This window comes from Jaculus jaculus, chromosome 9 (genome assembly GCF_020740685.1).
Source record: "Jaculus jaculus isolate mJacJac1 chromosome 9, mJacJac1.mat.Y.cur, whole genome shotgun sequence".
NCBI classification, from domain to species: Eukaryota; Metazoa; Chordata; class Mammalia; order Rodentia; family Dipodidae; genus Jaculus; species Jaculus jaculus.
Genome location: NC_059110.1, coordinates 85,940,205 through 85,968,034, shown reverse-complemented (window position 1 = coordinate 85,968,034; position 27,830 = coordinate 85,940,205). Strand labels below are relative to the sequence as shown.

Genomic DNA, 27,830 nt, shown 5'->3' with positions numbered 1-27,830 from the left:
CATCATAAACACACTTTATGTGAAAACTCATTACTAAGGAGGTTAGAAGAAAGACTATGCAATTAACTTCAGTTCAGCGAAGTAGGGGTGAATAAAGAGAAAAGATAAATACACCCTGTCATTTGTGGGGAAGGAGGATTATTCAAGAAGCCTGTACAAAAGTGAGTGGTATGTGACACAAAAACCTACAATCAAGACAAACTGAAAAAGAAACCTTCACTCACAATTAGTATTTTCTTAGCTATTAAAAAAATAGGTCATGATTTCATCCTTGGTGCCATTTTCCTAAGACTACCCTTTTAAAGATTTAAACCACCTGACTTCATTCTATGTAATGAAAACAAATGGCACAAAATAAATACAAGTTTCATTCTCTGAATACTAATATAATGTCTTACACATTCATTTACTATTTTTTAGTATGTCCATCTTTCCCTCACACACAAGCACTCAACACATACATCCATATTTACTACACGTGCGCATACACGCACGCACACACACACCTTTTTCAGTCTTTAATGGAGGGATGTTAAAAATTCCCTCTAGACTGTATTTGGTTTATGCTACAGTACTAATACTCTGAGTTGAAGGAAAATTCTTTATACCAACAATAACACATTGTTATTTAAATGTGCTAAATTAATCACAGCTGATGTTTGTTTAGAAGCTTACACAAAAATAATCAGAAAACAGATCAACTCTTAAGATTTTTTTAATAAGTGCTCTGTAAGGAATTGTGTGAGGGACTAAGGAGAAAGATTGCAACAAGTATAACCAAACAGCACAAAGGAGAGATTTGTCCCAAAGTCCTGCTTGTACCTAGGCAATTAAGTTGATTAACCCAATGCCCAGAAAATACTGACAGTTAATATGATGGGCACTAGGGTTCCCAGAAAGTTAAGAGACATTCCAAACTACTATATCTCTACCCATTTTATCAAGAAAATTACAGTGGAAAATCAACATGAAATGTTGCATTGCTTCATTAGAAGTGAGACTCAAAAAACCTTTGGACAAACAGAAGGAATACATTCTCTTTAGCTTCTCTAACCACAGAGGCATGGGGTATCTGGAAAAGGAATTACCAAAGTGAAGGCTTTGTAAAGATACTAAGTGTTGTTTCTAAGTTAAAAGCCCAATTTAGACGGAAACTGAATTATTTCCATTTTAATATATTCACTCAACCTCTGTATGTCAAAAATTCAGAAGTTTCTTGTGATTTGTGAGAACTTTTAAATCCCAGGCAAGCAAAATGGACATTTAGAAAAACAGGGGTGGGGTGAGGATCTGGCCCTAAGGCGACAAGTGGTTACACAAGGCAATTAAACACACAGCAGAACTTTAAAACCTAGAAAACAAACTGGAGCCTTTGTTTGTTTAATCAACCTTTTACCTTTTTTTTAAACTTTTTGAAAATTTTTATTTAAAAAAAAAACACAAAAACACAGACTTTTTCACTTCAGTATGTGGTATGTTGCATTTTCCAGTTTGTTCAATGCTTTAAAGCTCAAGGATGCCTCTGTTTTAAATTGTACATGGGCCTGAAGCATCCTAGCTTTTGGCAAGCAGGCAGGAGACTCAACAAAAATCAAAATAAGAACAAGGCAGACTAAATGCAGGGCACATCTGTAAACATATTATACATTTGAAAATTACAATTATCAGTAAAAGTGATACAGTTTACAGGTGAAATGAAACTATCTGAAACTGGCCTACCACAAGTTTCTGAACCTGGACTGATACAATAAGTTATTATATATATATATTATGTATAAAAAGTTTTGTTTACATCAAGTGGAATTGGCAATCCATGCTTATACTTTTTAAAAATCTAAGCAGGGCAGAAATCCAGACTAAAAAGGTATTTTCTCTACGGTGAATCCAACAGCTTCTTTCTTGAACTATTTGTTAAAAGCCTCAAATAATTAACAAAACAAGAAAACCCATCCATACTAGTCACTCAAAACTGGACATAATAGAGGTGAAAAAAAAAAAAAAAAGCAACTACTTTCCCCCCAAATAACCCGAAGGATCCAGTCTACTTTTATTAGAAGACTGAAAATCTATATAAATGCCCTGCTATTTTAACCTGTATTTGACATACAAGGATATACTCATTTTTGTATGTATGTGTGTGTGCGCGCACGTGTTTGTGTGTATGATGTGATGCTATGTCAGGCCAGAGAACTTGTTATTATGCCACTAACATCACCCAATCTTAAATTGGACCCTTAGTTTCTGCACACACACACACAAAAAAAATTTATTTTAGCATGCTATACACAAGCTGCAGTGCAACAGGATGGCAATGTGATGATGAGACAGGGCTAAAGCTCTTCTCTGCCCAGAACAAAATTTCCAGAATTTCACATTATTTTCCTTAAAAACCCATTTTGCTCTAATAGTAAAATATATTAAGATATAATTAGACGCTAAAAGCTCAGAATTGTAATTTGCATGAAAACATCCCTAATAAGCAGTGTTTATTACCTCCTCACTGGCTAAAAAAGAAAAGTTAAAGACCTCATGGGATTTTTTTTCTTCTCCTTTTAGATTTTGCTGAGAAACTGAAATTAGAATTTACAGACAGGTATAAGTTTCTCTTAAGAAAACTGCACATTTAGTGTTAGTGACAGAGAGCAAGTCTGGAGCACCTACAGTTGAAAAGCCTTATATACTTTTGCTCCCAGTTATACAATTACATTAATTAAAATATGGGCACATGAATACTTTTTCTGTATCTAAGCCAATCACTTGTTCTGCAACTTTTCTTAAATGACACTCATGAATTCTTCAGTTGTTGAGGTCCAACATGTAACCGAACTATGTCCCCATACCCAGAATTGTAGAACTTAAATGCCCTCCCCCTATTCCCACCCCACAAAAAACAAAAGGAAAGAAAATGTTTCCCCAACACCCCACTGCTGCTTAACTCCTGGCAAGACATGCAAATCATATCTGATTAAAAAAATACACCCCTGCAAACTTCAAGGCATTTATCCAGCATTCTCGCAGGGCTTAAATCAAAATCAAAAGATCAAGGGAAGGAATAGGGGAAAACGTTGAATCATTCTGGGTTCCCCGTGATTAGTGTCTCACTTTAGTCACAGAACAAGATACAATGATCTTTTAAGTGGATTTGCCTTTCCAGTGGGTCATTTGTTGCCCAAGTTGATGACAGCAGGAACTTTAGAACCACGCTTGTTAAGTCTGTATTCATTAATCACTTGCATTCACACTTAGAAACAAAAACTAACAAAAAAAGGGGGAAAAAAAACTATTCAGTACCGGAGATTAAATAACCATGTGTAGTCTCTTGAAATAAATTTGATTCCTTAAGAAGTCTAATTACTTTCAGTTGCCATTTTTAAATAACTATATATATATATGCATATATATATATATATATATATATTTGTATATATTATCCTGTGATTCTACTTATGGTTCCTCTGCTGCATTGAAGATCTAGGAGCAAAAAAGCCTTGTGTCTCCCATGAACGGTGGCTCTAATGCTGCAGAAAGGTTACGAATAGGCAGTCTGGTCCTTCATTGATCTGGACTATCCATGGCTTCATTGTAAGTGATTATCCTTTTGGGATCTAGAGAAGTTAAAAACAAAAATTAGAAAACAAAACAACCAAGGCCTGGAATCCCAAAATATCCAAGTTTCAGAAACAACTCCTAAGCAACCACCATTTAATTTAAAACAAAATTTAGATGTTCTTACTACCTTCCTCCTTGTTTTTCCCCTATCGGCAGAGATTCATTCTGGACTATGCACATAGAATTTACTCTGTAGCTATAGGTGGTCACAAACCACACCCAGCTCTATCTCTTCTTTTTTGTATTAATAAATGCATGAATGAGTATCTCAACTCCAAAATAAATGCTTAGCCAGGTGTGCCATAGCACACAAGAAAGTTTTTTGTTTTTGTTTTTTTTCCCCAAGGTAGGGTTTCACTCTAGCTCAAGCTGACTTAGAACCCACTCTGTACTAAGTCTGACCTCAAACTCACAGTGATCCTCCTTTCTCTGGCTTCAAGAGTGCTGGGATTAAAGGCATGCGACACCACACCTAGCAATAAGGCTTATTTTGGGCTGGAGAGATGCTGAGTGGTTAAGGTGCTTGCCAGCAAAGCTTAATGACCCAGGTTTGATTTCCAGTGTCTACGTAAAGCAAGATGCACAAGGTGGCACATGAATCTGGAGCTTGTTTGTAATGGGTGGAGGCCTTAGTGTGCCCTTCCCCTCTCTCCCTCTCTCCCTCCCTCCCTCTCTCCCTCCCTCCCTCCCTCCCTCAAAAAAATATATTTTTAGGCCAGGCATAGCAGCGCATGCCTTTAATCCCAGCACTCAGGAGGCAGAGGTAGGAGGATTACCATGAGTTTAAGACCACCCTGAGATAACATAGTGAATTCCAGGTCAGCCTGAGCTAGAGTGAAACCTACCTCAAAAAAACAAACAAAAATTTAATTAATTACTTAAATAAATAAGCCTATATATGTAAGTATATATGTGATGTGTGTGTGTGTATATATGTGCTTATTTATACATACATACATACATTTTGTTTTCCAAGGTAGGGTCTCACACTAACCCAGGCTGACCTTGAATTTACAACAATCCACCTACCTCTGCCTCCCCAGAGTACTGGGATTAAAGGCGTGTGCTACCATGTCCTGCTTAGAAGACTTCTATTTTTTCTTTTAAATATATTTTATTTATTTGAGAGAGGGAGAGAGGGGGAAAGAGAGAATGGGCTTGCCACTCCAGCCACTGCAAATGAACTCCAGATGCATGTGCCCCTTTGTGCTCTGGCTTATGTGGGTTCTGGAGAATCAACTGAACCTGGATCCTTTAGCTTGCAGGCAAATGCCTTAAACGCTAAGCCATCTCTCCAGTCCCAGAGACTTATTTATTGAGATAGGTTCTCACTTTGTAGCCAATTTTCAACTCCTGACCCTTTCTTCTACTTCCCTGCTCCAATTATAGGCATGTGCCATCATGTTCCAGCTTTAAGTCAAAATTTAATTAATGTGGTTCAGCAAGGAATGGTTCAAATAAAACCTAGTACAAAATACTTAAGTTTTGTACAACTTCTAATTGTAATCACAACTCATTCCCAACAGTACTATACTCCTATCCATTTCATTCTCAGCAAAACCAAAATTAGGGTCACACAGGCATAGGAGGCGGCTGAGGTAGGATTGCCATAAGCTCAAGGCCACCCTGAGACTACACAGTGACCTTGCCTTGAAAAATAAATTAAGAAAGAAAGAAAAAAAAAAAACTATTAGGGCTATTTCTTAAAGTTTATTTATTTTTTAACAGACAGAGAGAAAATGGGCACATCAGGGCCTGTTGCCATGGCAAACAAACTCCAGATGCACGCACCACCATGTGCATCTGGCATACATGGGATCTGGAGAACTAAACCAGGATCCTTAAGCTTTGCAGTCAAGTGCTTTAACCACTGAGCAATTTCTCCAACCCTTTTTTGGAGGTAGGGTCTTTCTCTATCCTAGGCTGACCTGGACTTCACTATGTAGTGTCAGGGTGACCTCTAACTCACAGCAATCCTCCTACCTCTGCCTCCCCAGTGCTGGAAATAAAGGCGTGCGCCACCACGCCTGGCTATTAGGGCTATTTTAAAATGTTACTCTAATCTAACAATTTAGCTATTATGCTTTCTCTCTATAAAGTCAGTATTTTCATGAATATATTGTTTTTACTTACTACATTTTTAGTAATCCTGGTATGGCAACTAGTGCCTTTTGGCTGAAATTATATTAATACAATATCCAAAGTCTATTTGGAAAGTCACCCACAATTCCACTCTTATTCCAATTAAAATATAATGTACAGCGTGACTACTATTATCATTTCATCTTATCTAACTATTCTTACCTTGCTTCTGCAAATTCCAAATAGATTCCATTTCTGCAAAGAAAAAAGAAGATCATTTTATATAGCAAACTATAGTGAACAAAGCATAAAGTAATGTTTTTATCTTCCCCTCTCAAAAAAAGCAACAAAATATTAGAAAGATACTTGGATACTTGTGTTTTGTTTTTCCCTAGGGAAGGATCTCATTCTAGCCCAGGATGACCTGGAACCCTGGAACTTACTCACAGCCCCTGGCAGGCCTCTAACTCATGGCCATCCTACCTCAGCCTCCTGAGCGCAAAAGGTGTGTGCCACCATGTCTAGCTTAGAACTGAATGTTTCAATCAATAGGCTAATTATAGAAATGACCAAGTTGTCAATAAATTCCCACGCAAGGGGCCAAAGAGAAGGCTCAGTGGTTAAGAAGCTTGTCTGCAAAGCCTAAACCACCTGGATTCAATTCCCAGTGCCCACATAAAGCTGGATGCACAAAGTGGTACATACATCTGCAGTTCATTTGCTATACCTACAGGTCTGGTGTGCCCACTCATACTCTCTCTCTGTTTGCAAATTAATATGTATTTTCTTAAATGGTAAAGCGGGCATGATGACCCACCCCTTTAATCCCAACACTCGTGAGGCAGAGGTAGGAGGATCCTCATGAATTTGAGGCTACCCTGAGACTAGTGAATTCCAGGTCAGCCTGGACTACAGTGACACCCTATCTTGAAACACCAGAAAGAAAGGAAAGGAAGAAAGAAAGAAGGAAAAGGAAAAGGAAAAGGAAAGGAAGGAAAGAAGAAAGAAAGAAAGAATAGTGGCGGGGGCCTGGAAGGATGGCTTAGAGGTTAAGGCACTTGCCTGCAAAGCCAAAGCACCCAGGTTCGATTGCCCAGGACCCACGTTAGCCAGATGCACAAGGTGGTACACTCATCTGGAGTTTGTTTGCAGTGGCTAGTGGCCCTAGTATGCCCATTGGCTCTCTCCCTCTATCTTTGCCAAATAAATAAGTTATCTACATATAAATAAAAAGTTGGGCATGGTGGTGCATGCCTTTAATGTCAGTACTCACAGGATGGCCATTGAGTTCAAGGCCAACCTTAAACTAGAGTGAATTCCTGGTCAGCCTGTGCTGAGACCCTACCTCGGGAAAAAAAAAAAAAAAAGAAAGAAAGAAAGAGGAAAAAAAAAAAAAAACAAGCTGGAGAGATGACTCTGGTTAAGGTGCTTGCCTGCAAAACCTAAAGTCCTGGGTTCGATTCCCCAGTACCCACATAAAGCCAGATGCAAAGTAGCACATACCTCTGCAGTCTGTCTGAAGTGGAGGGAGACCCTGCCCATTGTCTGTCTCTCTTCTATCTCTCTGCTTGCAAATCCATAAACAAAAAATAAAAAAAAAAAAACAATACACCATAGCTGGGCATGGTGATGCATGCCTTTAATACCAGCGCTTGGGAGACAGATGTAGGTGGATTGCTGTGCCAGGTCAGGTCAGCCTGGGCTACAGTGAGATCCTACCTAAAGAAAAAAAAAAAGCAGCTAGGCCATCTCTCCAGCCCTAGGCTTTATTTTTTTATTTTTTGGTTTTCGAGGTAGGGTTTCTCTCTAGTCTAGACTGACCTGGAATTCACTCCATATTCTCAGGGTGGCATCAAACTCACGGCAACCCTCCTACCTCTGCCTCCCCAGTGCTGGGATTAAAGGTATGTGCCAACACAACCAGCACCAGGCTTTTTTTTAAAGAGTAGGATCGTCACACCTTCCAAGGCTCAGGGTCTAATATGGAAGAGGTGGCAGAAAGAATGTAAGAGCCAAAGGAAGGGTAGGACTCCTTACAACATGCTCCCTCCAGACATAAAATGGCCTCGATATCCATGACCTCATAGCGCCTGACACTACCTACACAAGACCATCATAAGAGGAGGGAAGGATCATGGCATCCATATAGGGGAGAAACTTCTTGAGATGGGGAGGGGATGTGATGGAGAATGGAATTTCAAAGGGTTGGGAAAAGCGGGGGAAGGAAGGTATTACCATGGGATATTTTTTATAATGGAAAATGTTTAAAAAAAAATTGAGAAAAAATAGCCGGCGTGGTGGCAGCACGCCTTTAATCCCAGCACTTGGGAGGCAGAGGTAGGAAGATCGCCATGAGTTCAAGGCCACCCTGAGACTACAGATTTAATTCCAGGTCAGCCTGGACCAGAGTGAGACCCTACCTCAAAAAACCAAAAAAAAAAAAAGAAAGTAGGATAGTGTGTGCTCCCAAAATGATGTAAGATTTAATGAAAACTTGAGATTAAGATCTGAAGCAGTAGGTGAATCAAATATTGTAAGTATGCTATGCCTAGTGACAATTCATAGAGGACTGATAAAGAAAAATCTATTCATAAAATAGTAAATTGCATGTGGTGGCACACGCCTTTAATCCCAGCACTCAGAAGGCAGAAATAGGAGGGCAGCTGTGAGTTCAAGGCCACCCTGAGACTAGAGTGAATTCCAGGTCAGCCTGGGCTAGAGTGAGACCCTACCTGGAAAAAGCAAAAAATAAAATAGTAAAAAATATCAGGAAAGTTAGACATAGAGAAGGAAAAAAAAATGTAGATAAATGATTTGGGAGGCAGATAGCCACACAGCATCCTCTAGAGCCCCTCCACCAAAAAAAAGGTGAAAAAGGATAGTGGATCAAGCTAAGAAATTTGAAGACAATTTAGGGAAGGAGAGTTTAATTGGCCTTTCTCTTTATTAAGTTTTTTTTTTAATTACCCATTCTTAAACACCATTAAGATACTAACAACTTTATAGGCACCAAGTCCAAGGGCACTCCCATAGTTTAAGTAGTAGCATTTCTGTTGCTAACTTTGTTTTTATAATTTGACAAAGGGAGGAAAATGCAGTCCTTAGGCTTTGCAGGCAAGCACCATAACTGCCAAGCCATCTCTCCAGCCCTGTTGATGTCTTTTTGAGGCATGGTCATGCTTTGCAGCCCGAGCTGATCTCAAATATACTCCAATCTTCTCGGTTTAATCTTGTATTCCAGGTGCCACCAGGCTCAGTTGTAGTTTTCCCCACCCTCCAGGTATAGTCTCACTCTACTAGCCCAGGCTGGCAGTAAACTTTCTAACTCTGCCTACTGAGTGCACGGAGTAATGGTGTGTACAGCCAGGGCAGGTGACCTGGTTTCTGACCTACAAAACAAGCAACTTTGTATCAGAGTAAGCATCAAATTCTAAACTTCAACTGCCATAGTAGCCCCATGCCTGTAATCCCAGCCTTAGCTACATGTCTCAAAAGACAGAAAGTTCTGAATGACGGTACTACTATTCTCAGTCCAACTGAATACTGAAAAAACCACACCTGGGTTGGAGAAATGGCTTAGCAGTTAAGGTGCTTGCCTGCAAAGCCTAAGGACCCAGGCTCGATTCTCCAGGTCCCATGTAAGCCAGATGCACAAGGTGGTGCATGCAACTGAAGTTCATCTGCAAGGCCTAGAGACTATTTGTACAGTCTCTCTCAAATAAATAAAAAGCCAACACATCAGCCGGGTGTGGTGTTGCACACCTTGAACCCAGCACCTGAGAGGCCAGAGACTACATAGTAAATTCCAAATAAGCCTGGGATACAGTGAGACCATACCTCAAAACAAACAAAATTCAGCAAAAGTACTAGTACTACCATAATTACCTTACATTTCTCCAGGTATCTATGTATTGACACTAAGCTACCCAAATCTAAAATCCTGTTTTACTATTCTGATTTAATTTTTCTCAACCAGTACATTTGCCTGTTCAAGAAATTTTCCTACCCTTTTCTTTTTCAGTTTGGTTATAACCAGAAGTCAACAATTTTTCAGTAGACACAAGAGTGTTATGAATGGTATATTCAACACATCTGAGCAAGCATAATTGTTTGGTTTTCAAAGTAGGGTCTTGCCAGGTGTGGTGGGGCACGCCTTTAATCCCAGCACTTGGGAGACAGAGATAGGAGGATTGCCGTGAGTTCAAAGCCACCCTGAATTCCAGGTCAGCCTGGGCTAGAGTGAGACCCTACCTCGAAAAAAAAAAAAGTACTCATTCTAGCCCAGGCTGACCTGGAACTCAGGGTTCCTCCTACCAATGCCTCCCAAGTGCTGGGATTAAAGTGTGAGCCTGGTTATTTTTATCTTTTCTATGAATATATTTTACAATAGTTCACTTTATAGTTATAATTATTGAATCTTTCATGAAGGTGAAATGGGTAACATGTAAGATCTGTTTTCTATGTGTCCATTAAAATTCTTTTTGTTTATTTTTATTTACTTGAGAGCAACAGAGGAGAGACAAGGCAAAGAGAGAAAGAGAAAATGGTCCATCAGGACCTCTAGCCACTGCAAACTCCAGACACATGCGCTACCTTGTGCATCTAGCTTAGGTGGGTACTGGGGAATCGAGCCTTGAAGCGGGTTCCTAAGGCTTCACAGGCAAGCACTTAACCACTAAGCCATCTTTCCAGCCCTGCGTCCATTTAAAAAAAAATTATTTACAGAGACAGAATGGGTGCACTAGGGTCTCTAGCTGCTGCAAACAAACTCCAGATACATGTGCCAGATTCACTTTATATGGGTACTGGAGAACTCAATCTGGGTCATTTGCCTCCAACATTAACCACTGGACCATTTATTTCTCTAGACCCTATGTGTCCATTTTAAAAAAATTATTTTATTTCCTTTATTAGAGACAGAGAGAGGGAGAGAAAGAGGGAAGAGAATGGGTGTGTCAGGGCCTCTGCAAATGAACTCCAGATGCATGCACCACCTTGTGCATCTGGCTTACATGGGACCTGGAGAATTGAGCCTCGGTCCTCAGGCTTCGCAGGCAACCACTAAGCCATCTCTCCAGCCCTGTGTTTCCATTTTTATGTCAATTTTTTTTACGAAGTTGATGAAATCCTGGGCTACCAGAACCCACCACAAAAAAAAAAAAAGAGTGGTGGGCTAAGGAGATGTTCAGTGGTTAAAAGCTTATGAAGTCTGCTAGCCTGGATTCAATTCCCCAATACCCATGTAAAGCCAACATGCATCTACACTTCGTTAGTCATAAGAGACCTTGAGGCACCCATTCTCTCTTTTAACCTTTCTCTCTCTGCTTGCAAAAAGAAGTATTAGTTCCCTCCTACCCTCTCCTAATCTACAAACTTTTATTTGCTTTAATGTTTTATTTACATTATAAACACAAACCCAAGACCTGTATTAGTGCTTGGCTTGGACTATTCCAAAAACCTAACAGATATTTCTACTTAATCACCAGAAAAATGACTCCCAATCCAATTGCTATGCAAATAGATGCCAGATTAATCTATCTGAACACAAATCTGTAAATCAATGTTCAATACCAATGAACTCAACTATCTTTTGGATTCAACCCAAGATTAAAAAAAATTAATTTAAGTGTGGGGGGAGAGGGAGGGAATTACCATGGGATTTTTTTTTATAATCATGGAAAATGCTAATAAAAATTAAAAAAAAAAAAGAATGGTCATAGTACCTGAAAAAAAAATTAATTTATAAACATTAGGAAAACTTAGGCTTAAGGTGCTAGGGCTGGAAAGATGGCTTAGTGGTTAGCACTTGCCTATGAAGCCTAAGAAGCCAGGTTTCATTCCCCAGAACCCACATAAGCCATATGCACATGGTAGCACATGCAACTGTTATTTGTTAGAAGCCCTGGTGTGGTGCACACGTTTAATATCAGCATTTGGGAGGCAGAGGTAGGAGGAACACTATGGATCTGAGACCACCCTGAGACTGCATAGTGAATACCAAGTCAGTCTGGACTAGAGCGAGACACTACCTTGAACTCCCCTCCCCCCCTAGTCAATATATATATATATTAGTCCTGGAAAGATGGCTTATCAGTTAAGACTTGCCTGCAAAAATCAAAGGACCCAGGTTCAATGCCCCAGGACCCATGTAAGCCAGATGTAAAGGTGGTACATGCGTCTAGAGTTCTCTGGAGGCCCTGGCATGCCCATTTCTGTCTCTCCCTGCTCGAGAGATGGCTTAGTGGTTAAGGCAATTGCCTGTGAAGCCTCAGGCTAAGGTTTAATTCTCCACTTCCCCCATTATCCATATGCACTTTATGGCACATGCATCTGGAATTCACTTGCAATGGCTAGAGGCCCTGGCGTGCCTATTCTTTCTCCCTGTCTCAAACAAATTAAAAAGTACATAAATTTTTAAAAAATATTTTTTTAAATTGATAAATAGGGGTTAGAGAGAGCACTCAATGCTTAAAACACTTGCTTGCAATGAATGTCTAGCAACCTCAGTTCAATTCCCCAGTACCCACATGAAGCCAGATGCAAAAAGAGGCCCATGCATTTGGAGTCCATTTGCAGAAGCTGAGGGCCCTGGCACACCATTCTGTCTGTCTTCTGGTTGCAAATTAATTCATGCATACAAGGGGGTACACAGGTCTCAATTCAATTGCAGTGGCTAGAGCCCCTGGCACATCAATTCTCTCTCACACATAAAAAAAAAAGACAGTATTGGGCTGGACAGGTGGCTTAGCGGTTAAGTGCTTGCCTGTGAAGCCTAAGGACCCCAGTTCGAGGCTCGATTCCCCAGGACCCACGTCAGCCAGACACACAAGGGGGCACATGTGTCTGGAGTTCATTTGCAGTGGCTGGAAGCCCTGGCACACCCATTCTCTCTCTCCCTCTCTGTCTGCCCCTCCCCTCTCTCTGTCACTTTCAAATAAATAAGTAAAATGAACAACAACAACAAAAAAAATTAAAGAAAAAAGACAGTCTAAAGCCAGGTGTGGTGGCACATGCCTTTAATCCCAGCACTAGGGAGGCAGAGGTAGGAGGATCATTATGAGTTCGAGCCCACCCTGAGAGATTACATAGTGAATTCCAGGTCAGCTTGGATCAGAAACCCTACATTAAAAAACCAAAAAAAAAAAAAAAAAAAAAAAAAAAAGCATGCCTTTAATCCAGCATTCCTCCTTTAATCCTAGCAATCTGGAGGCAGAGGTAGGAGAATCATCGTGAGTCAGAGGCCACCCTGAGACTCCATAGCGAATTCCAGGTCAGCCTGGGCTAGAGTGATAGCTTGGTGGTTAAGGCACTTGCCTGCAACGCCTTAAAACCAAAGTTTGGTTCCCCAGTATCCACATAAAGCCAGATGCAGAGGTGGCACATGTATATGGATTTCATCTGCAGTAGCTAGAGGTCCTGGTGTGCCTATTGGCCCTTTTGCTCTGTCACAAAGTAACATTTTTTTAAAGTGATAAATGAGCCAGGCATAGTGCTACACACCTTTAATCTCAGTACTCAGGAGGCAGAGGGAAAGGATTGCTGAGTTCCAGGACACCCTTAGACTACATAGTAAATTCTAGGTCAGCCTGGGCTAGAGTTGGGGGGGGGTGATAAATTATCTGGCTGGGAGGTTCTACTACTTATAAGCCCTAAAGCAGTCAGAAATTGATCTAACAAGTCCTGTTGTTTCTTTTTGTTTCTCTTTAATGTTGTGTAATAAAGCCATTTTCCTCTTAGCAAGGCACTATTAAAGAGAGCACATTTGCCAGGCAAGTGGTGCATGTCTTATTTAATCCCAGTACTGGGGAGGCAGACATAGAATATCACTGAGAGTTCGAGGCCACCCTGAGACTACATAGTGAATTCCAGGTCAGCCTGAGCTACAGTGAGATCCTACCTTGCAAAACAACAAAAAAAAAAACCCACTTTTCTCCTATACCCTATAAGTATACTCTAAACTAGTTACACAAGTGCCATAGCTGATATTACACATGTGTGTCATCACAACTGACTGAACTTTGAGATCAGTCTATGTTGCCCAACATGGACTCGAACTTCAGGGCTCAAGCAGTCCTCCTAACCTTAGTCCCAGAGTAGCTAGAACTACAGGTGTGTATTGCTGCATGGTACCCAGGGTTTTCTTTTCCTTTGGTGCTGGGGACTTCATCAAAGCACAGTTTAAACATTCAAGAAAACACACTTGGTGCTTTTTCCTACCTTTACTGTATCAGAAATTCTCTCTCTACTCCAGTGAATTCCCCTACTTATTTAAAACTTTGCCTTACATATTTGTTTTCGCTCTAGCCCAGGCTGACCTGGAATTCACTATGTAGTAGTCTCAGGGTAGCTTCTAATTCATAGCAATCCTCCTTTCTACCTCTGCCTCCCAAGTGCTAGGATTAAAGGCATGCACCCACAGCCTCAAACTCCCTACCTATGCAGCTGAGAATGACCCTGAACTCCCAGGAGCATCTTATTTTGTTTTAAGGCAGGATCTCACTCCAGCCCAAGCTGACCTGGAACTCCTTCTATTTCCCAAACTGGCATTAAACTCACAAGGATCCTCAGTCTTCTGCCTTCCAGACTACAGGCATACGTTACCACCCAGGTTCTGTAATACTAGTAGCTAGCTTCTCCATCTATATCCCTCTATATAGAAAAGGCACATCTTCACACCCATACTTTATATATATATATACACACAATAATCAATTTTTAATTTTTCTTTTGTTACATATAAACAATTTTTGAAAACTGATGTATCACTGCTGGGCATGGTGGCGCATGGCTTTAATCCCAGCACTGGGGAGACAGGTAGGAGGATCGCTGAGTATTTGAGGCCACCATGAGACTACATAGTGAATTCCAGGTCAACCTGAACTACAGTGTGAGACATTACCTTAAAAGAACCACCCAAACACACACCCTCTGTCCTTAGCAATAGAATTGGGAGGAAGGACAAAACAAAAAGACATATCCATTATTACTACTCTGAGTCAGGTTCTAATGTATCCCAGGCTGTCCTTGAACCCACAGCTATCTTCCTACCTCAGCCTCCCGTGTACTTGTGTAATAGGCACAAGACACAACACAGGGCTCTGGCCTTGAACTCCTCATTTTCCTACCTCTTCTTCCAGCATGCTAGAATTAGAGGTATTCAAAGGCCCGACAAAATGTCAACATTTTGAATGCCTGACATGCTTCAGTGCAATACTAGCCAGGCAAGATAACTCAGCTCAGTTTAAATTAGCAGCATTTCAACCATACAACTCCCATCAATCTGTATTATTTTCAGATTTGGCTTCAAATGACTTTAGGCCATTTCAAAACCAAAGGTTCACCTCAGAGAGTTGAGATTAGAGAAACTTTTTTTTTTCCTTTGGCTTTGCAAGGTAGGGTTTCACTCTAGCTGAGGCTGACCTGGAATTCACTATGTAGTCTCAGGGTGGCCTTGAACTTACAAGGACTCCCCTACCTCTGCCTCCCAAGTGCTGAGATTAAAGGCATGCACCAGGACTAGGTCTAAGAGAAACTTTTGAAGATAAATCAAGGACTGTTTCACTAAGCTAAGCATTCTATTTCAAAGGAGGTAACAGGAACATAAGGTAAACCTTACCTCAGAAAAAAAAGAACCCTTGGGCTGGAGAGATGGCTCAGTAGTCAAAGGCACTTGCTTGCAAAGCCTGATAGGCCTGGGTTCAATTCCCCAGTACCCATGTAAAGCTAGATGCACAAAGTGGCACATGCATCTGAAGATCGTTTGCAGTGCCAAGAGGCCCTACCATGCCCATTCTGTCTGTCTCTTTCTCTGCTTGCTTGCAAATAAACATTTTAAAAAGTAAATAGAACTATTACCCTTAGACAGGAGGTGGCACACACCTTTAATCCCAGAGCTCAGGCAGCCCTGGGAGGAGGACTGCTGTGAGTTTCGGGCCAGCCTTAGAATACAGAGCAAATTGCAGGTCAGCCTAGGCTAGGGTAACTGAGACCCTACCCTGAAAAACCAAAACGATTACTCTCATATATCCCAAAGTACAAGATTAGGGACACAGCTCAAATAGTAAAGTATGTGCAGGATCCTTGGTTCACTGAACCCCCAGCCAAAAAGGCTAATGAAATGATATGGAATATGGAATTTAGATGTAATATAAAAGACAGCCAACCAAATAGACAAGGCAGACTCAATAGAAAGGCTAAATAATTATGAAAACAGGCCACAGGATGGGAGAAAATATTTGCAAGTCATGTACCTGAAAACAGAAAATCCAGAATTCACAAAGTACTCCTAAATCTTAACAGTTAGGAAAGCAAAAAACAGCCAGGTGTGGTGGCGTACACCTTTAATCCCAGCACTAGCTAGGTAAGAAGATCACCATAAGGACACCCTGACACTAAAGTCTACATAGGGAATTCCAAGTCAGACACAGCTACAGCAAAACCCTACCTTGAGAAAACTAAAAAAATAAAAATAAAAAAATAATTAAAAAAAAATATATATACACACACACATATATATATGTGTATATACACACACGTATATGTATGTATGTGTGTGTGTGTGTGTGTGTGTGTGTGTGTGTATGTATGTATGTATGTATATGTACGTATGTCCGTGGCAGGGTGCTTCCTAGAATTTGTATAAGGCTTTGAGTTTGCATCCCAGCAGCACAGCAACAAAAAATAATTTAGGGGCTGGAGAGATGTCTCAGCAGTTAAGGTGCTTGCCTGCAAAGTATCTAGTGTTCATTTGCTGTGGCTAGAAGCTCTGGTGCACCCAGTCTCTCTCTCTCTCCCTCTGCTTGCAAATAAATTAAAAAAAAAATTAAAAAACAGGTCTGGCTTACAGCAATAAAGGGAAACCTCTGGCTCTTAAAAAAAAAAAAAATGCTGGGTGTGGGGGTGCACGCCTTTAATCCCAGCACTCACTGGAGAGGCAGAGGTAGGAGGATCACCATGAGTTCAATCAAGGCCACCCAGAGACTAACTAGTTAATTCCGGGTCAGCCTGGACCAGAGTGAAACCTTCCTCAAAAAAAAAATTAATAAAATAAAAATCAACAAATACAAAAAAATACATAAAGCTACCAACTAAGCACCTCTTACAAAAAACCACTCAAGTTTTTTGGAAGTGTCAGGATAACACAGCACACTGAGGTATCTTCTCAGACTCCCAGAGTGAATGACCAAAGTCCAAGATACTCTGATGAACAGTTTCTGTAATAGGTCCTAGAGAACAGATGGCATAAAAGGTAACACCAAAACACCTAACTATTGTGATAATTTATTATATATAATCAAACACATTTTAGGAAAATAGCATTTTTTAATATCCTACTTTCCAAGCATCCTGCACCTACATTTTTATTCCCAAAGAAAAACTTAAGAGATCAGGTTTTACCTGGAAGGATTCCTGTTCTTAAAACCTTCAAAAATCAGAGCTGGGCGTGGTGGTGCATGCCTTTAATCCCAGCACTCAGGAAGCAGAGGTAGGAGGATTGCCATGAGACTACATAGTGAATTCCAGGTCAGCCTGGGCTAGAGTGAGCCCCCATCTTGAACCTGACCCCCCCAAAACTTTCAAAAATCAGTGGTGGAGAGATGGCTTGATGGCTACAGACCTTGCCTACAAAGCCAAAGGACCCAAGTTTGATTCACTAGGATCCATGTAAGCCAGATATACAACGTGGCACATGCATTGGAGCTCATTTGCAATAGCTGGGGGCCCTGGTGCACCTGGGACTACATAGGGAGTTCTAGGTGAGACTGGGCTAGAATAAGACCCTACCTTGAAAACAAAAACAAAAACAACTATCTCATTACTATCTAGTAACATATAAGATCATCCTAGTAACATATAAGATCATCCCTTTAGGAAAGGGACTCATAGGCACATATCCCTTTATTTTTTGAACCAGGTGATCAATCTTATCTAAATCATTTTACATTGGAGAAGTGAACATTCCTTCTAAATTTTTAGCTGTACTATTTCCATAAAACCCCAAGTTAAGAATCTGATACTACCCGCTTATCCAGTTATTCTCAACTAAACTTTGGAATTCACAAAATCTACTAATTACTAACAAACAATCAGCAACCAGTCTTTAAAAAGAAAGCAAATGAGTTACCTTTAGTGTGATATACAATAGCAGCCCTCAGGTCAAAAGAACCCCAGCTATCATTCCTTTCTAGGCCTCTCTGGTATCTCTGTTCTTTGGCAGAGCCTAACAAAGTGTTCGTAGGAGAAGCCAGAGGATTCTGATTTTCTATTTCATAGTCCTTTGAGAGAAACACTAAAGCACCTTGACTACTGGTGTCTGCTTTTTGCAGATCACCTATATGACTGGGTTCCAAGGATAAGGCTCCACTCTCAGAAGTCCCGGGTTTTAGAATGCTACCCAGAACTTGAGGACTAGTCCGTTTTTCCAGCTCATAAGCCTTGGGAAACACAGGATGCTCAGTTCCTGAGGGGATTATTTCAGCACCCTGTGAAACCAAAGTGGCAGGATATTCTCCTTGAAATGTCACTTCCATCACTTTATGGTCTGATGACTTTCCAATAACAGTCTCAGGGCCAGCGCTGGGCTCATTTATAAATGATAAACCCCATTGATTCTGGAAGATATCTCCCAGGTTTTGCTGATCTGTCTGAGAGGGCAGATCTACCTGTGCTGTGCTTAATAGCACAGTTTGCATATTTGAAGGGTAGATAAAAAGGCTAGACTTAATTTGATCAACAGCTGCTGAAGTCAGACTCATGTCCTGGAGAACTGAATCAGTCCCGGTGGAGATGGGTGTCAAAGTATTAGCAGCAGTAGTTAGCAGTGGCTGACCCCCTGACGGATACACACTTCCATCAGTCCCTGCTAAAACAGGCCCATTAGAAAAGTTGGCAGAAGTAACAGATTTCAGAGCTGACATAGGAACCTGGGATAACCGACTTGAAGACTGAGTCTGAGTTTCCCCAGCAGATGAAGAGGATGAAGATGAAGATGGTGACACAGATGAGTTCTGTACAGTTTTGTTGAGGTTTTCCTTAACTTTGCTTGCATAACTTATTTTAGGAACTATTTTAGCACTGCTATTGTCCACTGGAAAAACCGGGGGTGGTTTAAACAGGGTCCATGAGTCCTCTTTGGAGGAAGCAGTTGAAGCATGCTTTCCTTTAGGCCGATCATCGAACTTTTTGCTATTCACACCAGGTTTTATATCTGCACTTTTTCTAAGCATCTCTCCAACAGCAGGCTTTCCTCTGCTTGTTCCTCCAGGCCCAGTTTCATATTTCCAAATGGGCTTTGAGCCTTCTACTCGATTTCCCTTTTGTTCATTGTAGTCAGGCTTTAAAGTTTCAAGTCCCTGTTTTAGGGTCGGGACACTAGTCTCTTGTTGCATTATTTTGTCCTGCATTAAATTAAGGTTTTCACAACCCTTAGCACTATTGCGCCTAGCTTTCCTTTTTTTAGGTGTGGTATATCCACTCTCTGATCCACTACCATCATTATCTGCGCCTCTGCCCATATAACCATTAGTAATATAGCCTGAATTATTTGTCACAACACCATTCGGAATTGCTACAGTATCGATCTTATCTATGGACTGGTTCTCTCCAGATTTGTTTTCATAAGACTTCCCATTCTTTTTGTCCATACTGTTTTTCTGAATGAAATTCTTGGTTTTAATTCCTGCTTTTCCAAAGGTGCTGGTCTTGACAGTCTGCTTCAGGCTAGTGTCTACAACTTGCTGGTTGCCATTGAGGACCCTGGAAATAGGGTTGGTAGTTTCATCAGAACTGAGGCTCTTTAAAGATACTTCTCTTTCTCCAGCATTACCATTTATTTCACCATATCCTATGGGAATTAAAAAAAAAGATTTTAAAAATAAAAATCACATTTAAATTGCAGTAGTAACATTTAAAGTCTGTTTATTTACAGAATGCCGGACATTTTACTTTACATCTCTACAAAAAGAAGCTTGTCAACTGGACTGGTGGCACATACCCTTAGCCCCAGCACATAGAAAACTCAAGTAAGAGGATCCCTGTAAATTCAAGGCAAGCCTGGGGCTAAAATGAGTTCCAAGTCAGCCTGGGCCAGAGTAATAACTCAAAAAAAAGGGGAGGGTGCCACATGTGGGAGGCACAGGTAAAAGGATAGCCATGAGTTTGAGGCCACCTTAAAAAAGAAAAAAAATATATATATATAAATTTATTTCAGAGGCAGATGGAGAGAGAATGGACACACCAAGGCCTCTAGCCAATTGCAAATGAACTCCTTATGCATACACCACGTTCTGAGGTTGCTTTTATGTGGGCACTGGGGAATCGAACCTGTGTCTTTTGGCCATAACCACTAACTCATCTCTTCAACCCTAGAGTCCATGGTTTTCTACCACTATGCATCACTGCTCAAAAGATTCAGTGAAGGGCTGGTGAGATGGTTTAGCGGTTAAGGCACTTGCCTGCAAAGCATAAGGAGCCATGTTTGATCTTTCTCCAGATCCCACCTAAGCCAGATGCACAAAAGTGATGCAAACACCAAGGTCACAAATGAACACTAGGTAGAGTAAGCATCTGGAGTTTGACTTGAGTGGCTGAGGCCCTGGCGCACACAATTTTCTCTCTCTCTAAAAAAGAAAAGGTTTAGTGAAACTGGGCATGGTGGCATGCATCTTTAGTTCCAGCACTCAGGAGGCAGAGGTAGAAAGATTGTCATGAGTTCAAGGATACCCTGAGACTTCATGATGAATTCCAGATCAGTGTTGGAATAGAATGAGACACTACCTTGAAAAACCAAAAAGATTCAGTGAGAAAATATTAACAATGAAAGGAATATAATCCCTTGAAGTGTCATGTATTCAAATAAACACTTCCACCACCAAAACTAACTTACTATGGGCAAGTCAACTGGGCCAACCACAACTTTTCCACTCACTAGTAAATATTATCAACCTTTATGTAAGAGAGAGAATTGGCACACCAGGGCCTCCAACCACAATTCAACTCCAGACGTGTGCACCCCCTTGTGCATATGTGTGACCTCACATGCTTGTGTCACTGTGTCTGGCTTATGTGGGATCTGGAGAGTCAAACATGAGTCCTTAAGCTTCATAGGCAAGAAAATTAACTACTAAGCCCAGTTATCAACCTTTCTATGACATGCTCCCCAAAACAATGCTGAGGTTAAGCCATCAGAAACAGATATAAGATAAACACATTCAAGACAGTTTTTCAGGGAACACAGGTCAAGATCCAATAGGAACACAACATTATTTGCCTTTAACATTTTAGAGCTTTGTTTTTGGTTTAAGACAAAGTTACACTATGTTTTGGAGACTGGCCTTGTACTTGCTCAGTGGCCAAGGCTGTCCTCAAACTTGATCTCCTGTTGCCTTCCAAGTGCTAAGATTTACATGTACCTTTGAGCCATTTCCTTCATGGTTTTAGGCTTTTGGCTTGTGAAAGAAAAAAGGCACAGGACTTTACATGTTCTCTTTATATTTTCAGTTGTACTTTCCGATATGGTGAGTATCAATATAACCCGCATTAAGAACCCTTTAGTGGACTGGAGAGATGGCTTAGTGGTTAAGTGCTTGCCTGTGAAGCCTAAGGACCCCGGTTTGAGGCTCGATTCCCCAGGACCCACATGAGCCAGATGCACATGAGGGCACATGCATTGAGTTCGTTTGCAGTGGCTGGAAGCCCTGGTGTGCCATTCTCTCTCTCTGCCTCTTTCTCTGTCACTCTCAAATAAATAAATAAAAATGAAAAAAAAAAAAAAAAGAATCCTTTGGTAAATCCTCAACTGACCAATGAGAAAAAATTTTTTCTTGGTTTTTCAAGGTAGGGTTGTGGAATTCACTATGGAGTCTTAGGGTAGCCTCAAACTCATGGCAATCCTCCTACCCCTGCCTCCCAAGTGCTGGGACCAAAGCTGTGTGCCAACATGACCAGCTATCAATGAGAAAAAATTTTAAGTTGAGAGCCACTGTTTCAAATTAACAATGTTTAACAAGAGTCTGGGATGATTCACAGCAGTGTTTACTAAATTTTCAAGTCTCCCATTTCTGCACGAACTTCCAGGAAAAAAAAAAAAACAAAAACAAACAAAAAAAAGAAAACACACTCAAGGCTAGGCATGGAATCCTAGCATTTGGAAGGCCAAGGTAGGAGGATCAAGGTTAAATTCAAGGCCACCCTGAAACTATAGTGAATTCAAGGTCAGCATTGGCTAGAATGAGACCTTACCACAAAAAAAAATTACTCAATCTCAGAAGTAGCAGAAAAGGGCTGGAGAAATGGCTTAGCGGTAAAAACGCTTGCCTACAAAGCCAAAGGACTTAGGTTCAATTCCCCAGGACCCACAAAGACAAATGCACAAGGTGGTCTATGTGTCTGGAATTCATTTGCAGTGGCTGGAAGCCCTGGTGTGCCCATTCTCTATCTGACCCACCCTTCAAATAAATAAAAGCTTTTTTTTTTAAGTGGCAGAAAATACATGTTTTAAAGATAATTTTGTAAAAGTTCCTAACTTTAACAGTGTTGCATTTCTATTTTTCAGCTGCTAAAAAGTGGTATTTTTTTCCAGGTACAGTTTTACTAGCCCAGGCTGACCTTGAACTCAATGACTCTCCTACCTCTGCCTTCTGAGTGCTAGGATTAAAGGTGTGTACTACCATACCAGCTACAGTGATTGTTTTAGACGGGCGTGTGCACCACGCTGATAACTGAACCCAAGGCTTTGCCTATCTAATGTAGGCTCATTCTACTACTGAGCTACACTACATCCCTAGCCACTCAAGTATTTTGGCAAAAAAAAAATCTAACTAGGAAACAGGAAAAGTGAACATAACTTAATGTTTTCCTACAAGTTTTTCTTTTAAAAAGCAGAAAGTTACTTATGCCAGGCATGATAGTGCAGCTCTATAACCAATCCCAGCACTCTGGGAGCTGAGGCAGAAGGACCGTCTTTGAGGCCAACCTGGGCCATATGGTGTGATCCTGTCCCAAACAAACAAACAACAACAACAAAAAAAAACCTAAAAAACAGAAAGTTTCTAGGTAGATACTCCAAGAGCTATGTAAGTTTACCTCTGGACCAAAGATAAGTACCTATACCATTTAGTATGCTAACTGCTTAAATGATGCTTATGCCCTTTCTCAACTACAGGTGGGCATTGTTATAACACATTCCATGTTCCAACTACACTGAATCAAAGCAAAGATTTCTAACTAAGGAAACTAGGATACTTTTTTGCAAAGACTATTACTAGATACATCAGAAAGAAGTCATCAATGGAAAAAAAAAATAGGTAAGAAATGGTGGCCCATACTCATTCTAGCTACTCTGGAAGCTGAGGCAGGAGGACTGCAGTTTAAGACTGAAACCCTTGGGCTAGAGAGACTGCTCAGTTTTTGGGACATCTGCCTGAAAAACCACATGTACAAGGTGGCACATGCATCTAGAATTCATCTGCAATGGCTAGAGGGCCTGTCACACCCATATTCTCTTTACTGTGCAGGCAAGTGCCTTACCTGCTAAGACACAGTTCCAACCCTCACAAAAAAAGGGCTGGAGATGTAGCTCAATATGCTTAGCATATGTAAGGACCAAAGCTCAAGCCTTAGTTTATAAAACAACTCATAATCCACTACAATCAAAATCCTCAAGGTGTTTATTTATTATTATTTTTTTTGGATGTAGGGTCTCACTCTAGTCCAGACTGACCTAGAGTGCTGGAATTTAAGTGTATGTCACCATGACAGGCTATCTCAAGTTTTCATTTGTTTGTTGGTAGGGTCTCACTCTAGCCCACACTCTGCAGGCCAGCCTCATCTCACAGACATTCTCCTACCTCAGCCTCCAGGTGAAGAGATTCAAGACACATGCCACCATGACAGGCTAAAATCCTCTCATTTAATGAGAAATTAACTACCTAAACTTTTTTTCTCCATGGCCATCTTGTTGGCATGCAAGAAGCATGTAGGAGAGATGTCTTTATTTAAAGTTGAGGTATTTGGGCTGGACAGATAAGATTATTTCAGTGGTTGAAGGTGCTTGCTTACAAAGTCTGAAGGCACAAGATCAATTCCCCAGCACCCACATAAAGCCACATGCAGAAAATGGCACACGCATCTGGAGTTCCTTTGCACTGGCAGGAGGCCCTGGAGTCCCACTCTCATTTTCTCTCTCTGCTAAATATATTAATTCAGGTATTTATGAAAAATGTCTGTGGGCTGCAGAGATGGCTCAGCAGTTAAGGGACTTGCCTGCAAAATATAATACCTGGGTTCTATTCCCCAGTGCCCATATAATGCCAGATGCACAAAGTGGCTCATGTGTGTGGAGTTCGTTTGCAGCAGCTGGAAGCCCTGGTATGCCCATCCTCTATCTGTATCTCTGCTTGCAAATAAAGACATTTTAAAATACTTTTAAAATTTTAAAATTGGCCTGGAGGCCCAGCATGCCTCGGAATACCCATGTAAAGCCAGATGCACAAAGTGACAAATGCTTCCAGAGTTCCTTTGCAGTGGTAAAAGGCACCCATTCATTCTTTCTCTCTGCTCACAAATAAATGCTTACAAGAAAAATGGGGCTGGAGAGATGGAACAGTGGTTAAAAGTCCCTTGCTTACAAAGCCCACCAACCTAGGTTTGATTCCCCAGTACCCAAGCAAAGTCAGATGTACAAAGTGGTACATACATTTGGAATTCATTTGTAGTGTGTAAGAGGCCCTGGTGTGCTCTCTCTCTCTCTCACTACAAATTCAAGTATTTTGGGTTTTTTAGTTAAGGTAGGTTCTAGCCCAGGCTGACTTGGAATTCACTATGTACTCTTAGGGTGGCCTTGGACTAGATGGAAGAGATGGTGCACACCTTTAATCCCAGGTCAGCCTGAGCTAGATCAAGACCCTACCACAAAAACAAAACGACAGAAAGAGAAAGAAAAGAAAAATTTAAGGGTTTCCAAAGCTTCTATTATGCTAAGTCAAATAGATTCTGCATAACTTGTACTCTGATAAGTCTGTTTTGATTAAAAGCTGCAATTACTCAACACATTTGGTCTTCTCTTGCACCCTCCTCAGGATAAAGAAAACCTGCTCCTTACAGGTTTGTGGGTATAATGGGTTATTATTAAAAGCCCACCTTACAGTATGTTCCAAAAATATTAGAAACTTTTCTTAACAGTGCACACACTGAAGCAACACTACCAGGTGACCAAAGCACACATGGAAAACTGCTCATCCCAAATTGTTAATATTCTCTTAAAATTTAATCAATCCCCCAAGATAATTTTGAGAGAAGCCACCTGGAACGGTTCATGGTCTGTCTGCATCTCCGTACAATAGACCTACGGGAATAGTTAGCCTTACTGAAAAAAAAAAAATGTAAACAGTATCATTATATGCCAAGCAATATCGAGTTAATACATTTCTCATGCTAATGTTAAAATAATCTGGTGTTCTGCGACTACACGGTGAATTCCAGGTCAGCTTGGACTAGAGTGACACTATCTCGAACAAAACATAAGTATAATAATATTAATAACCTGATGTTATGTCGTTTTAAAACGTTTAATGTGCTCACTTCTACTGAAAACGGCCCTGTCTGTCCCTAACATTGACTTCCAAAAGCAAAATCTGACATCCCAATGTCAGTCTTCAAGTTACACTAAGTCTCCAATACAAAGTAGATTTGCCCCAGTTCTCAGTATCTGGTTGTATTCAATTTGATACGCTAGGTTTAACATTCTCTTTCTTACCATACCCCACATTTCTCCTCAATTTACAAAGAGGCAGTTTATGATGTGCGAGGCTATCAACTCTTAAGCTCTCATTGCAAGACTTTTTGGGAATCTATATCGTGTGCAAATGCACTAAACACCTTTCACTTTAACGTGGGGAAAGCCCTATGGTGGGCAAGATGGTAGTGCTCCAACCTCATGGACCAGCCACTTCCCCAGGAGAGGGGGGGGGGAACCAAACCTTCCCATCCACCCAAAGGTCTAAAACCCTCTCTCTCCTCCAAGACACTACGGAGGCCGGGAGGACTGAGTGCTGGGTGAGGAGACTTAACACAAGGAGCTTTCGGAGAGGGGTGTTTTCCCTTTATGTAGGCAAGAAGCTTGCTAAGAAGGAAAAGGCCCAAGTGAAAGCCTCCGAGGCGGAGTCGCGAGCGAACCTGGCAGGAGAAGAGGTTCCAGTGGCAGAGCAACTCGTGACCCGGGAGCTCGATCCCGCTGGGTACCCCACCCGGCCTTAGGCGCCGCCTCTACCCAAAATGAATCCCCTCCGTCGCCGCCGTCGTCCCCCACCGCCAGCTCCGCGGAACGCCGCCACCGCGGCCTCCGCCCGCGCCTGGTTTGCCCACCTCGGCTCCGCTTCCAAGGCCGGCGCCTCCCCGCCCCGACAAGCCTGCTGCCTCCCGCCGCACTCGGGAGCGGGAAACACGGCGGCCGGGCGCGCGAGGCCCCGGCGCAGGCCGCTCCCCTCGTGGCCGCTGCCCTCTCTCCCTCCCTCCTCTCCCCCCCCCCACAACCCCAACCGCCCCCGCCCCTCACCCCAGGGACCCGCCCGGGGCCCGCGCGGCCGCCACCGGGTTACACAACCCGACCGGCGGCGGCGGGGGGGGGAGGGGCGGCGGCGTGAGGGGCGACGGCGACCCCGTCGTGCGGGGGGCTAGATAGAGGGGGACCCCGGGCGACGACCGGTGATGAGGTGGGGAGGGTCCCCGGGTCACGGGTTCGGCCGCACCGTGCGGCCCTCGGCACCCCTCCCCCCGCCCGCCCGCCTCCCTCCCTCCGCTCCTCAGCGGGCCGGAGTCGGTGACAGGAATTGGCTTCCAACATGGCGGACAGGAAGCGGCCCCGCGAGGAGGAGAGAACATTCCAGCCGCGCCGGCTCTGGAGGGGGGGGGGGGAGCGGGCCCGGGGCGCGCCGGCCTCGGAAAGGAACCTCACGGAAAGACAGCGAGGTCCGGGGCCGAGGTGGGTGGGAGGGGAGGAGGAAAAAAAAAAAGAAGAAGAAGAAGAAGGACGTTTAGGGGTGGAAATGACCCGCGGGACGAAGGGTCTCGGCCACCTCCCCAGCCCGCAGGCGGAAGACAACCTCCTCACGCCCGGCGGCCGCAAGGCCACAGGTGGGCTCGGGGCGGCGGGCGAGGGAGGACGGACGCTTCCTCCCGACAGCCCCGGGCGCCCGCAGGACAGGCGGGTCTCGCGACACCAGCCGGCCCGGGGTTCGCTAGGCCCGCCTGAATTTCCACCCCGAACGGTTTGCGTGTGTGCGTGTGTTCGAGGGGGTCTAGCTCCACTCCTTTCTCAGGGTTCACCCCCCCCCACCTCCAAACACACACCCAAATGAAAGCAACTCCAGGGCCGCACAAGGTGAACGCCAAGGGAAAAATAATAATAATCGGGCTGGACTTCCAAGAGGGCCGACCCTCCTCTGGGTCTCCCTCCAGCCCCGGGGCGGGGGCCGGGGAAGGTCACGCTGGCCTGCTTGGGCTTCTCCCGTGCCGAAGGGAAGGAGAGAGGCCGCTGCAATCCCCACTGGGCCGCCCCGAGCTCGCCCGGAATGAAAAGGGACGCATCCCCGTACCCCGCCAGGGCGCACACCTCGACCCCGGCCGCGCTTTTTTTCTCTTTTTTTTTTTTTTCCCCAGATCTGGCCCCACCCCCCATCCATCTCTCCCACCTCCCCCCACCCTCCATTCCCCTTCCCCACCCCCTCCCCACCCGGCCGGCCTCCCCTTCCCAGACCTGTTTTCTTCTTCGGCGTTTCCTGGTGCTGCTGGAGGGTGTGTTTCTGTTCATGTTTCAGCGGCTTCGGCTGGGCCTTGGGGCTGCCTTCGGCTCCATGCTGCAGGTACTGGTGAGGCTGCTGGTGATGGTGGTGGTGATGGTGGTTGTGGCTGTGGTTGTAGAAATAATAATGGTGGTGGTGGTGCGACTGCTGCTGCTGCTGCTGTTGCTGCTGCTGCTGAGGATGGTGGTGCGGATGGTGGTGGCTGTGATGGTGCTGAGGCTGTGGCTGGCCGGGCTTCTCCTCCATTGAAAGCGGCTGGGACTCCCTGGCTGAGGCTGCGGGCTGCTGCACCGTCAGGATCTGAGACAGCTTCTCAGCGCTCTCTCCCTATATCTGAGCGCG

At 42.8% G+C, this 27,830-nt stretch overlaps 1 protein-coding gene across 1 annotated transcript; it reads right to left on the bottom strand.

Moving 5' to 3' along the window:
- Positions 1-699: 699 nt before the first annotated feature.
- Nufip2 (nuclear FMR1 interacting protein 2) lies at positions 700-27,830 on the bottom strand. The gene is made up of 4 exons (XM_045158445.1): positions 27,443-27,830; positions 17,816-19,534; positions 5,914-5,946; positions 700-3,605 (listed from the first exon to the last, which is right to left on the bottom strand). Exons 1-4 carry the CDS (start codon positions 27,732-27,734, stop codon positions 3,553-3,555), a joined length of 2,097 nt encoding a protein of 698 aa, XP_045014380.1. The 5' UTR covers positions 27,735-27,830; the 3' UTR covers positions 700-3,552.